This window comes from Elephas maximus, chromosome 3 (genome assembly GCF_024166365.1).
Source record: "Elephas maximus indicus isolate mEleMax1 chromosome 3, mEleMax1 primary haplotype, whole genome shotgun sequence".
NCBI lineage: Eukaryota > Metazoa > Chordata > Mammalia > Proboscidea > Elephantidae > Elephas > Elephas maximus.
This window is the reverse complement of record NC_064821.1, coordinates 15,845,797-15,859,296: the sequence shown is the minus strand read 5'-3', so window position 1 is coordinate 15,859,296 and position 13,500 is coordinate 15,845,797. Positions and strand designations below refer to the sequence as shown.

Here is a 13,500-nt window from a genome sequence, read left to right as displayed (position 1 = left end):
CAGCTTCTGTAGCCCCAGCATTCCTCACTTCCTTGGTGATCTACACATGGCATCTAATTTCCCCAGTTTATGCTTGTGCTTCTGCATCTAATCTGTTATTTTTATAACTCAGAAGTGATCAGGTTCAGGACACACCCTACGCTGATGTTGTCGTTGTTTTAGGTGCTATGGAGTCGATTTCAACTTGTATCAACCCTAAGTACAAAAAAAGCTGCCTGTCCTGAACCATCCTCATGATCCCGGTTATGCTTGAGACCATTGTTGCAGCCACTGAGTCAATCCATCTCTTTAAGGGTCACCCTCTTTTTGCTGATCGTTTACTTTACCACTCATGATGTCTTTCTCCAGGGACTGCTCCCTCCTGATAATATGTCCATACTTCTTGCTTCTAAGGAGCATTCTGGCTGCACTTCTTCCAAGACAGCTTTGTTCCTTCTTCTGGCAGTTCATGGTATATTCAACATTCTTCATCAACACCATAATTCAAAGACATCAGTTCTTCTTCCATTTTCCTTATATATTGTCCATCTCTTCCATGCATCTGAGGTGATTGAAAACTGCATGGCTGATCAGGCACATTTTTGTCCTTAAAGTGATATCTTTGCTTTTAAACACTTTAAAGAGGTCGTTTGTAAGAGATTTGACAGTGAAATGTGTCATTCGATTTCTTGACCACTGCTTCCACAGGCATTGCTTGTACATCCAAGTAAAATGAAATCCTTCATAACTTCAAAATTTTCTCTGTTTATCATGATGTTGCTTATTGGTCTAGTTGTGAAGATTTTGGTTTTCTCTATGTTGAAGTATAATCCATACTGAAGGCTGTAGTCTTTGATCTTCGTCATTAAGTGCTTCATGTCCTCTTCAACTTCAGCAACCAAGGTTGTGTCATCTGCATATCGCAGGTTGTTAATAAGTCCTGCTGCAATCCTGATGCCCTGTTCTTCACATAGTCCAGCTTCTTGGATTATTTTCTCAGCATAAAGACTAAACAAGTATGGTGAAAGGATACAACCACGACACATGCCTTTCCTGATTTTAAATCACACAGTATCCCCTTGTTCTGTTCAAATGACTGCCTTTTGGTCTATGTACAGGTTCCTCATGAACACAATGAGGTGTTCTGGAATTTCCATTCTTCAAAATGTTATCCATAATTTGTTATGGTCCACACAGTCAAATGCCGTTGCATAGTCAATAAAACACAGTTCAGCATCTTTCTGGTATTCTCTGCTTTCAGCCAAGATCTATCTGACATCAGCTATGATAACCCTCATTCCACATCCTCTTCTGAATGTACCTTGAATTTCTGGCAATTCCTTGTCAATGTACTGCTGCAACCATTTTTGAATTATTTTCAGCAAAATAATTTAAAATATTAAAGCTTACAGCCTAAAAGGCCCTATGGGGCAGTTCTCTGTTATAACAGATACCTATGATCCACAGGTATAAGGATTAGGATTCCAACACATATTTTGGGGAGACACAATTCAATCCTATACCTTATTCACCTATAAACCTACAAAGCCCAACACAGAGTTTGGCACCCATTAGTGCAAAATTATTAGACATTGAATGAAATGTCTCGAGTATTCCAGAATATTCCCTCCTTCAGCTCCGGCAGCCAATAGCTGTATTTAGTCCACTACTGGTGCTTCTGGCCAGGTTTCAGGCAACCTTGACCATTGCTATGGTCCAAAGGGACAACTTCCTCTTTCTCCCCCAACGCAGCTCCTGAACTTGCCTTGGTTCTGCTCACTCTTAACTTCACCATTACCAACCTGCTCTACACGGATAACATGGGATGCCCAGGCTCCACCAAGTTCAACTTCACTGAGAAGGTTCTGCAGCACCTGGTAAGGACCCAGTGATGATCACTTTGAAGCCCCACCTCATCCCTGCCCATGCAGCCCCTCAGCCCCTTGGGCCATCCTGCTCACTTCCTTCTCTTTTCTCACCAGCTTGGGCCCTTGCTCAATAAGTCCAGTGTGGGAACCCTCTACTCTGGCTGCAGACTGACCTCGCTCAGGTGAGACACCTTGAAAAGGCAACTGGTGGGGATGCCACAGGTGTCCCCAGGCAGTTTCCTTCCTGCCCTGCCGGATACAGTGTCCTCACAGAGGTGCATTGCAGGAGGCACTTCATCCAGGACCAAGGCATCTCCCAGTCCCCACTCTACAAAACCCATCAGCAGGACTGGCGCTTTCTTGTTCACCCCCTGAACTCTCCTTTCCTGTGACCACAGAGGGCATTTCCTTTGGATGCTAAATTCTGCTCCAGGGATTCTTTCCAGACAAATATGCCTTGTGTACTAGCTTTAATCCCAAATCCAGCTCTGCACCTGTCTCATTTCCCCTGCCCATTCTTGTCCTACTAAAGGCTCTCAGGACCCCTGTCTGGGGGACTCTATTTGTTGTCATGCCCCTCATCCACCCCAGGCCCAAGAAGGATGGGAAAGCCACCAGAGTGGACACCATCTGCACCCTCCACCATGACCCTGAGAGCCGCAGCCTGGACAGAGAGCGGCTTTACTGGGAGCTGAACCAGCTGACTCATGGGGTCACCCAGCTGGGCCCCTACACCCTAGACAGGAACAGTCTCTATGTTAACGGTGAGAGGCCATGCTATCGTGGGGGTCTCCTTCCCCTTGCTGGATGTGTTCTGCTAGGACAGGTATCTGCCCCAAGTTCAGACTTTCATCTAGGCCTATCATTATAGTGGGCTTTGAGCAAGGCCTCTGTCTCTCCTGGGAGGGAGAGGGATATGTGGCCTTTGATCACTGCCAGCTAGGGGCTCTGTCTTCCTTGAAAGGAATCACAGCTATGATGGCCTAGCCACCATCTCTACTTTGACCTAGTGGCCTCCTCATTGAATGTCTCTTCCTCCCCCTTCCTCACCATCCCATTTGCAGGTTACACCCGCTGGGCCTCAGCCACCTCTTCCACCAGTGAGTATCACAGACCTCAATATCCCGGTGTGCCTGGGATCACCCCACATCTCCTGAACAATAGGAGCTGCTGGACTTGCCAACCTTTCCCCTGCCACTACTTACCATCCAGAAGGAAAGGGTCCAAAAGACGTGCATAGAATGTGGACTGAGTTGGGGATGAGTCACCCCTATGCCCACCCTCTTGAGGATGATGCCCTCTCCCTCGGCTGAGAGAAGCATAAGAGAACTGTACATTTCCTTACCTCATACCCCTCCCTGCCGACCCACTGCAATTTCCTTAGAGATAACTCACAATGAATTACAACCCCAGTGTTTCTTCCCCAGCAGTTGTGACCTCCTCATCCTTCCCAGCAACCTCTCTGGAACCTGCCCTCACCACCAAGCCCACAGGTAGGAAAGGTCTCAGGCTCTTACTGATAAAGAAATCATTTCTCCTGCATTATTGTATCAAATCAATTCATCCTTCATTGCTCACTCACTGTCTCCAAGGGAGCTCATCCATTTATGTGGGTTCTACCAAGCATCTAGTCCCGGGGTGCCCAAATCCACACCTCACACTAGCTCCAGACCCTTAGTCCATCTACCTTCTAAGACATCATTCACGCTGCTTCGTCTCAACATGTTAACCCTGAAATCATCATCATTACTCAAACCTGCTCCTTCCCTCATCACTAAATGCAGAGACAGGAGTGCCAACCTTGGCCCTCCCTGTCCTTCACCACCCACATCCATCCATCTCTCAAGACTGTCCTTTTTCTGCATCTATATCATCTAGAACTTTTCTCGGGCAACCAGCATCTTCCACTAGGATGGCTGCAATAGCCACCATTCTGGCCTACATATATCTACCTACTTCCTGTCTTGTGGACAATCTTTGGATTGCTCCACCTGACCTCAAGTCGGGTCCAGCCTCTGTTCTGGATAGTCACAGATTCTCCTTTCTGGGCTCAGAGGATCCTTCCAGTCCTATGTCTTACTCCCTATGGCCACAAGGAAAAGACTTGAGGTTTCTTGTGTGCAGCCGCTGTGCCCTACCACCAGGCCACTGTCCTGTGTGTTCTTCCTGTTTGGAGTGCTCTTTCCAATTTTTGGCTGCCATGTACCAAAATGCTATGGCTTCTTATAATCACACCTGAAATAGTGCTTCCCTTGTGAACTTCTCTGAGTCATTGGGTTGGGTGCCCCTCCTGGACTCATATGCCTCTCAGCTCACCCTACAGCTTAATGGTCTGATCACTGACCTGGCCACGATACCACAAACTAAGGCACGTCTTAGTTTCCTAATGCGACTGTAACAGAATTATTTCAAGTGGGTGGATTTAAAGGACAGAAACTTATTTTCTCACAGAAAGGAGGCTAGCAGTCTAGATTCAGGGAACCAGCTCTAGGGTAAGACTCTGTCAGCACCAGGGAAAATCCTTGTCACTTTCAGCTTCTGTAGCTCCAGCATTCCTCACTTCCTTGGAGATCTGCACATGGCATCTAACTTCCACAGTTCATGCTTTGCTTCTGCATCTAATCTGTTCTTTTTATAAATAAGAAGTCATTACGTTTAGGACACGCCCAACACTGATGTTGTTATTAGGTGCCATCAAGTCAGTTCAGAAGCACGTCGACTCTAAGTACAACAAAACGAAAAGATGCCTGTTCTGAACAATCCTCACAGTCGTTATGCTTAAGCCCATTGTTGCAGCCACTGTGTCAATCCATCTCTTTGAGGGTCATCCTCTTTTTGCTGACTGTTTACCATGCATGACGTCTTTCTCCAGGAACTGCTCCCTCCTGATAACATGTCCAAAGTATATAAGATGAAATCTCGCCTTCCTTGCTTCTAAGGAACATTCTGGCTGTACTTTTTCCAAGACAACTTTGTTCCTTCATCAGGCAGTCTATGGTATATTCAATATTCTTTGCCAGTGCTATAATTCAAAGACATTAATTCTTCTTCCATCTTCCTTATTTATTGTACATTTTTGGCATGCATATGAGGCGATTGAAAACTGCGTGTCTTTTTCAGGCACATTTTAGTCCTTAAAGTGACATCTTTGCTATTTTAACACTTTAAAGAGGTCTTTTGCAGCAGATTTGCTGATACAATGTGTCATTTGATTTCTTGCTCACTGCTTCCATAGGCATTGATTGTGCACCCAAGTAAAGTAAAATCCTTGACAACTTCAAAATTTTCTTCATTTATCATTATGTTGATTACTGGTCCAGTTGTGAGGATTTTGGCTTTTTTATGTTGAGATGTAATCCATAATGAAGGCTGTAGTCTTTGACCATCAGTAAATGCTTCAAGTACTTTTCACTTTCAGCAAGCAAGGTTGTGTCATCTGTTAATTGCAGGTAGTTAATGAGTCTTCCTCTAATTCTGATGCCCTGTTCTTCTTCATATAGTCCAGCTTCTCAGATTATTTGCTCAGCATAAAGACTGAACAAATATGGTGAAAGGATACAACCTTGACACATACCTTTCCTGATTTTAAACCACACAGCATACCCTTGTTCTGTTCGAATGACTACCTCTTAGCCTATGGACAGGCTCCTCATGAATACAATGAAGTGTTCTGGAATTCCCATTCTTTGAAATGTTATCCATGATTTGTTATGACCCACACAGTCAAATGCCTTTTCATAGTCAATGAAACACAAGTAAACATCTTTCTGGTATTTTCTGCTTTCAGCCAAGATCCATCTGATATCAGCAATGATATAACTCATTCAATGTCCTCTTCTAAATCTGTCTTGAATTTCTGGCACTTCCATGTTGATATACTGCTGCAGCTGTTTTTGAATTACTTTCAGCAAAATAATCTAAAAATTAAAGATTACAGCCTAAAAAATTCTATGTGGGCAGTTCTACTCTGTCATATTGGATGCCTATGAAACACAGGTATAGGGGTTATGGTTCCAACACATATTTTGGCGGGGGGGTGTGGAATTCAATCCATAACACTATGCCTTCTTTGTCTATGAACCCACAGAACCCAGTACAGAGCTTTGCATCCATTAGTGCTCAATTGTTGTAGTTGTTGTTGTTAGGTGCCATCGAGTCAGTTCTGACTCATAGTGACCCTGTGCACAACAGAATGAAACACTGCCCAGTTCTGAGCCATCCTTACAATTATTGTTATGCTTGAGCTCATTGTTGCAGCCACTGTGTCAATCCACCTCATTGAGGGTCTTCCTCTTTTCCGCTGACCCTGTACTCTACCAAGCATGATGTCCTTCTCCAGGGGCTGATCCCTCCTGACAACATATCCAAAGTATGTAAGATGCAGTCTCACCATCCTTGCCTCTGGGGGGCATTCTGGCCGTACTTCTTCCAGGACAGGTTTGTTCATTCTTTTGGCAGTCCATGGTATATTCAATATTCTCCGCCAACACCACAATTCAAAGGCGTCAACTCTTCTTCGGTCTTCCTTATTCATTGTCCAGCTTTCACATGCATTTGATGCAATTGAAAATACCATGGCTGTGGTCAGGTGCACATTGGTCTTCAGGGTGACGTCTTTGCTCTTCAACACTTTGAAGAGGTCCTTTGCAGCAGATTTACCCAATGCAATGAGTCTTTTGATTTCTTGACTGCTGCTTCCATGGCTGTTGATTGTGGCTCCAAGTAAAATGAAGTCCTTGGCGACTTCAATCTTTTCTCCATTTATCATGATGTTGCTCATTGGTCCAGTTGTGAGGATTTTTGTTTTCTTTATGTTGAGGTGCAGTCCATACTGAAGGCTGTGGTCTTTGATCTTCATCAGTAAGTGCTTCAAGTCCTCTTCACTTTCAGCAAGCAAGGTTGTGTCATCTGCATAATGCAAGTTGTTAATGAGTCTTCCTCCAATCCTGATGCCCCATTCTTCTTCATATACTCCAGCTTCTTGGATTATTTGTTCAACATACTGATTAAATAGGTATGATGAAAGAATACAACCCTGACACACACCTTTCCTGACTTTATACCAATCGGTATCCCTTTGTTCTGTCCCAACAACTGCCTCTTGATCTATGTAAAGGTTCCTGATGAGCACAATTAAGTGTTCTGGAATTCCCATTCTTCGCAGTGTTATCCATAGTTTGTTATGATCCACACAGTCGAATGTCTTTGCATAGTCAATAAAACACAGGTAGACATCCTTCTGGTATTCTCTGCTTTCAGCCAGGATCCATCTGACATCAGCAATGATATCCCTGGTTCCATGTCCTCTTCTGAAACCGGCCTGAATTTCTGGCAGTTCCCTGTTGATATACTGCCGCAGCCGTTTTTGAATGATCTTCAGCAAAATTTTGCTTGCGTTTGATATTAATGATATTGTTCTATAATTTCCACATTCAGTTGGATCACCTTTCTTGGGAATAGACATAAATATGGATCTCTTCCAGTCAGTTGGCCAGGAAGCTGTCTTCCATATTTCTTGGCATAGACGAGTAACCACCTCCAGCGCTGCATCTGTTTGTTGAAACATCTCAATTGATATTCCATCAATTCCTGGAGCCTTGTTTTTCACCATTGCCTTCAGAGCAGCTTGGACTTCTTCCCTCAGTACCCTCAGTTCCGGATCATATGCCACCTCTTGAAATGGTTGAATATCGACTAATTCTTTTTGGTATAATGACTCTGTGTATTCCTCCATCTTCTTTCGCTGCTTCCTGTGTCGTTTAATATTTTCCCCGTGGAATCCTTCACTATGGCAACTCAAGGCTTGAATTTTTTCTTCAGTTCTTTCAGCTTGAGAAACGCTGAGCGTGTTCTTCCCTTTTGGTTTTCCATCTCCAGCTCTTTGCACGTGTCATTCTTTACTTTGTCTTCTTGAGAGGCCCTTTGAAATCTTCTGTTCAGTTCTTTTACTTCATCAATTCTTCCTTTTGCTTTAGCTGCTCGACGCTCAAGAGCAAGTTTCAGAGTCTCCTCTGACATTCATCTTGGTCTTTTCTTTCTTTCCTGTCTTTTCATTGACCTCTTGCTTTCTTCATGGATGATATCCTTGATGTCATTCCACAACTCTTCTGGTCTTCGGTCACTAGTGTTCAATGCATCAAATCTATTCTTCAGATGGTCTCTAAATTCAGGTGGGATATACTCAAGGTCATATTTTGGCTCTCATGGACTTGCTCTGATTTTCTTCAGTTTCAGCTTGAACTTGCATATAAGCAATTGATGATCTGTTCCACAGTCGGCCCCTGGCCTTGTTCTGACTGATGGTATTGAGCTTTTCTGTCGTCTCCACAGATGTAATCAATTTGATTTCTGTGTGTTCCATCTGGGGAGGTCCATGTGTACAGTCGCCGCTTATGTTGGTGAAAGAAGGTATTTGCAATAAAGAAGTCATTGTTCTTGCAAAATTCTATCATTCAATCTCCAGCATTGTTTCTATCACCAAGGCCAAATTTTCCAACTACTGGTCCTTCTTCTTTGTTTCCAACTTTCGGATTCCAATCACCAGTAATTATCAATGCATTTTGATTGCATTTTCAACCAATTTCAGACTGTAGCAGCTGATAAAAATCTTCTATTTCTAGTGGTTGGCGCGTAAATTTGAATAATAGTCATATTAACTGGTCTTCCTTGTAGGCGTATGGATATTTTCCTATCACTGACAGCATTGTACTTCAGGATAGATCTTGAAACGTTCTTTTTGACGATGAATACAACACCATTCCTCTTTGAGCTGTCATTCCCAGCATAGTAGATTATCTGATTGTCTGATTCAAAATGGCCAACACCAGTCCATTTCAGCTCACTAATGCCTAGGATATTGATGTTTATGCGTTCCATTTCATTTTTGATGAGTTCCGATTTTCCTAGATTCATACTTCGTACATACCAGGTTCCAATTATTAATGGATGTTTGCACCTGTTTCTTCTCATTTTGAGTCATGCCACATCAGCAAATGAAGGTCCCGAAAGCTTTACTCCACCCATGTCATTAGGGTCGACTCTACTTTGAGGAGGCAGCTCTTCCCCAGTCATCTTTTGAATGCCTTCCAACCTGGGGGGCTCATCTTCCAGCACTATACCAGACAATGTTCTGCTGCTATTCCTAAGGTTTTCACTGGCTAATGCTTTTCAGAAGTAGACTGCCAGGTCCTTCTTCCTAGTCTGCCTTAGTGTGGAAGCTCAGCTGAAACCTGTCCTCCATGGGTGACCCTGCTGGTATCTGAATACCGGTGGCACAGCTTCCAGCATCACAGCAATACACAAGCCCCCACAATACGACAAACTGACAGACACGTGGGGGAGTGCTCAGTTAATCGTCATTAAATGAGTAAGTCAAGGTTCTGAACGTCTTGTGAACTCCAGAATGTTCCTTCTTTCAACTCCTATAGCCGATGGTTGTATTTAGTCCACTGCTGGTGCTTTTAGCCAAGTTTCCATGAAATTTGGCCATTCCTATAGCCCAAAGGGACAATTTGCTCTTTCTTCCCTAATGCAGCTCCTGAACCTGCCCTGGTTCTGTTCACCCTCAACTTCACCATCACCAACCTGTGCTACACAGATGACATGGGACGCCCAGGCTCCACCAAGTTCAACGTCACTGAAACGATCTTACAGCACTTGGTAAGAGAGCCCCCTGATGACCAACTGACATCCTCACCTCATCCCTGCCCACACAGCTGCTCAGCTCCTTGGGCCCTCCTGCTTACCTCCTTCTGTTTTCTCACCAGCTTGGGCACTTGCTCAATAAGACCAGTGTGGGCACCCTCTACTCTGGCTGCAGACTGACCTCGCTCAGGTGAGACACCTTGAAAAGACAAATGGTGGGGCTGCCACTAGTGCTCCCAGGCCCAATGCATTTGGCTGGTTTCCTTCCTGCTCTGCCAGATACAGTGTCCTCAGCAGAGATGGATTGCAGGAGGCACTTGCTCCAGGACCAAGGCATCCCCTGGTCCCCACTTCTACCCTCAGGCTCTACAGAGCCCATCAGCAGGACTAGCCCCTTCCTATTTAGCTCCTGAACTCTCCCTTCTTGTGACCAAGGAGGGCATTTCCTTCAGGTGTTAAATGCTGTCCCCAGGGATTCTCTCCAGACAAAAATGCCTTGTGCGCTTGCTTTAATCCCAAATCCAGCTCTTTGCCTGTCTCATTTCCTCTGGCCCCTTCCTACCCTACCCCTAAAGAATCTCAGGACCCCTCTCTAGGGGCACCGTTTATTAACATCTCTCACAAATTCCATCTCTAGGCCTAAGAAGGACAGGGAAGCCACCAGAGTAGACACCATCTGCACCCTCCGCCCTGACCCTAAGGGCCACAGGCTGGACAGAGAGCGGCTTTACTGGGAGCTGAACCAGCTGACCCATGAAGTTACCCAGCTAGGCCCCTACACCCTGGACAGGGACAGTCTCTATATCAACGGTAAGAGGCCATGCTATGGTGGGGGTCCCCTCCCCCTTGCTGGGTGGGTCCTGCTAGGGCAGGTATGTGCCCCAAATTCAGGCTTCCATCTGGGCCCCTCATTTTAGTGGGCTTTGAGCAAGGCCTCTATCTCTCCTGGGCAGGAGAGGGATATGTGGCCTTTGATCACTGCCAGGTGGGGCCTCTGTCTTCCTTGTAAGGAATCACAGCTGTGATGGTCCAGCCACCACCCCTACTGCAACCTAGTGGCCTCCTCATTGAATGTCTCTCCCTCCTCTTTCCTCACCATCCCATCTGCAGGTTATACCCACTGGGCCTCATCTACCATCAACATTAGTGAGTATTACACATACCAGTATCCCTCTGTGCCTGGTACCACCCCACATCTCCTAAACTATAGGAGCTCCTGGACCTGCAAGCCCTTCTCCCTACCACCACTTACTATCAGGAAGGAAAAAGGTCCAAAAGACATGCATAGAATGCGAACTGAGTTAGGAATGACAGAGGTCATCCCTATGCCCATCCTCTTGGGGATGATGCCCTCTTCCTGGCCTATGAGGGGCATAAGAGAACTGTACATTTCGTTATCTCATACCCCTCCCCCTCAACCCACTGCAATTTTCTTTGAGATAGCTCACAATGAATTTCAACCCCACTGTTTCTTCCTCAGCAGCTGTGACCTCCTCATCCTTCCCAGCATCCACTCTGGCACCTCCACTTACCACCAAGCCCACAGGTAGGAAAGGTCTCAGGCCTTCCTGATACCAAAATCATTTCTCCAGCATCATTTGTACCAAATCAATTCTTCCTTCATTGCTCACTCACTCTCCCTGAGGGAGGCTCATTGATTTATGTGGATTCCACCAAGCATCTAGTCTCTAGGTGCCCAAATCCACAGCACAGCACACACCATCTCTGAACCCTTAGTCCCTCCACCTCCTATCATTCAGACTGCTTGGCCTCAACATCTCCACCCTGAAGACATCACATCCCTCAACTTGCTCCTTCTATCATCACCAAACTTGCCCAATTTGTGCTTGTGCTTTGGCATCTAATCTGTTCTTTTTAAAACTCAGAAGTTATTAGGTTTAGGACCCACCTTACCCTGGTATAACCTCACTAATGTAACAAAGAAACCCCTATTCTCAAATAAGATTACATCCACAGGTTTGTTGTTGTTAGGTGTCTTGGAGTCAATTTTTGACTCATAGCAACCCAAAGGGGCCCTGGTAGCACAATGGTTATGCACTTGGCTGCTAACCAAAAGTTGCCAGCTCCAACCCACTTAGCAGCTCCTTTGGAGAAAAGACCTGGTGATATCTTCCCATAAAGATTGTTGTTGTTGTTAGGTGCTGTTGAGTTGGTTCCTATTCATATCAGCTTTATGCAGAATGGAATGAAACACTGCCAGGTCCTGCACCATCCTCACAATTCTTGCAATGTTTGAGCCCATATTTGCAGCATCTGTGTCAATCCATCTTGTTGAGGGTCCTCCCATTTTTCAGTGACACTATACTTTATCAAGAATGATAATCTTCTCCAGCGACTGACCTCTCCTGATGACCTGTTAAAGTATTTAAGATGAAGTATCACCATCCTCACCTCTAAGGAGCATTCTGTCTGTACTTCTTCCAAGACAGCTTGGTCATTCTTCTGGCAGTCCATGGAATATGCAATATTCTTCACCAACACCATAATTCAAAGATGTCAACTCTTCTTCAGTCTTTCTCATTGTCCAGCTTCCACACCCATATGAGGCAACTAAAATACCATGGCTTGGGATAGGCACAGCTTAGTCATCAGAGCCACATCTTTGAATTTTAAGATTTAAAGAGGTCTTCTGCATGAAATTTGCCCAATACAATATGTAATTTAATTTCTTGACTGCTGCCTCCATGGGTGTTGACTGTGGATGTAAGTAAAATGAAATCCTGACAAATTCGATCTTTTCTCCAATTAGCATGAAGTTGCTTATTGGTCCAGATCTGAGGATTTTTGTTTTCTTTATGTTGAGATGTAATCCATACTGGAGGCTGTGATCTTTATCTTCATCAGTACGTGCTTCAAGTCCTCTCCACTTGCAGCAAGCAAGGTTGTATCATCTGCATGTCGCAAATTGTTAACAAGTCTTCCTCCAATCCTGATGCTATGTTCTTCACATAGCCCAGTTTCTTGGATTATTTGCTCAGCATACAGACTGAATAACTTTGGTGAAAGGCTACACCTCTGAACACACCTTTCCTGATTTTAAGCCAGACAGTATTTCCTTGTTCTGTTCAAATGAATGCGCCACGGTCTATGCACAGGTTCCTTATGAGCCCAATGAAGTGTTCTGGAATTTCCATTCTTCCCATTGTTATCCACAAATTATGATCTATCCAGTCAAATGCCTTTGCATAGTCAATAAAACACAAGTAAACATCTTTCTGGTATTCTCTGCTTTCAGCCAAGACCCTTCTGACTTCAGCAATGACATTCCTCGTTCAATATCCTATTCTGAATCAAGGTTGAATTTCTTGTTGCTCCCTACTGATGTCCTACCGCAACCTTTTAAAATTATTTTCAGCAAAGTAGTTTAAAAATTAAAGATTACAGCCTAGAAAACCCTATGTGGGCAGTTCTACTCTGTCATATTAGATACCTGTGATCCACAGGTATAAGGGTTAGGGTTCCAACACATATTTTGTGTTGAGTCAATTCAGTCCATAACACTATGCCTTATTCATCTGTGATTGCCAGAGCTTTGCACCCATATATGCTCAATTAATGCTGATTGAATGAGCAAGCCTGGTTTGCCAAAATCTTTCTTCCCACCTTCAGCTCCTGCTGCCAATGGCTGTACTTAGTTCACTGCTGGTGCTTCTAGTCAGAGTCCACCTTGGCCATTGCTATGGTCCACCTCCACCAGTGAGTATTACAGACTCCAATATCCATGTGTGCCTGGGATCACCCTACATCTCCTGAACAATAAGAGTTGCTGGACCTGCTAACCACTCTCCCCCATCACTACATACCATCAAGAAAGCAAAAGGGTTCAGAAGATATCCATAGAATGTAGACTGAGTTGGGGATGACAGGGGTCACCCCCTTGCCCACTCTCTTGAGGATGATGCCCTCTCCCTTGGCTGAGAGAGGCATAAGAGAACAGTACTTCTCCTTACCTAGTATACCACCCCCACCACCCACTGCAATTTTCTTG

The 13,500-nt window shown here is 44.7% G+C and overlaps 1 protein-coding gene across 1 annotated transcript in view; it reads left to right on the top strand.

The window, feature by feature from the left end:
* Positions 1-13,500, top strand: part of LOC126070914 (mucin-16-like) — a 106,505-nt gene that overhangs the window by 56,395 nt on the left and 36,610 nt on the right. The window contains exons 30-37 of the mRNA XM_049875244.1: positions 1,732-1,856; positions 1,962-2,029; positions 2,439-2,611; positions 2,912-2,947; positions 9,382-9,506; positions 9,614-9,681; positions 10,129-10,301; positions 10,602-10,673. Of these exons, the coding sequence (XP_049731201.1) occupies positions 1,732-1,856; positions 1,962-2,029; positions 2,439-2,611; positions 2,912-2,947; positions 9,382-9,506; positions 9,614-9,681; positions 10,129-10,301; positions 10,602-10,673 (840 nt within the window). The remainder of the gene's footprint in view (positions 1-1,731; positions 1,857-1,961; positions 2,030-2,438; positions 2,612-2,911; positions 2,948-9,381; positions 9,507-9,613; positions 9,682-10,128; positions 10,302-10,601; positions 10,674-13,500) is intronic.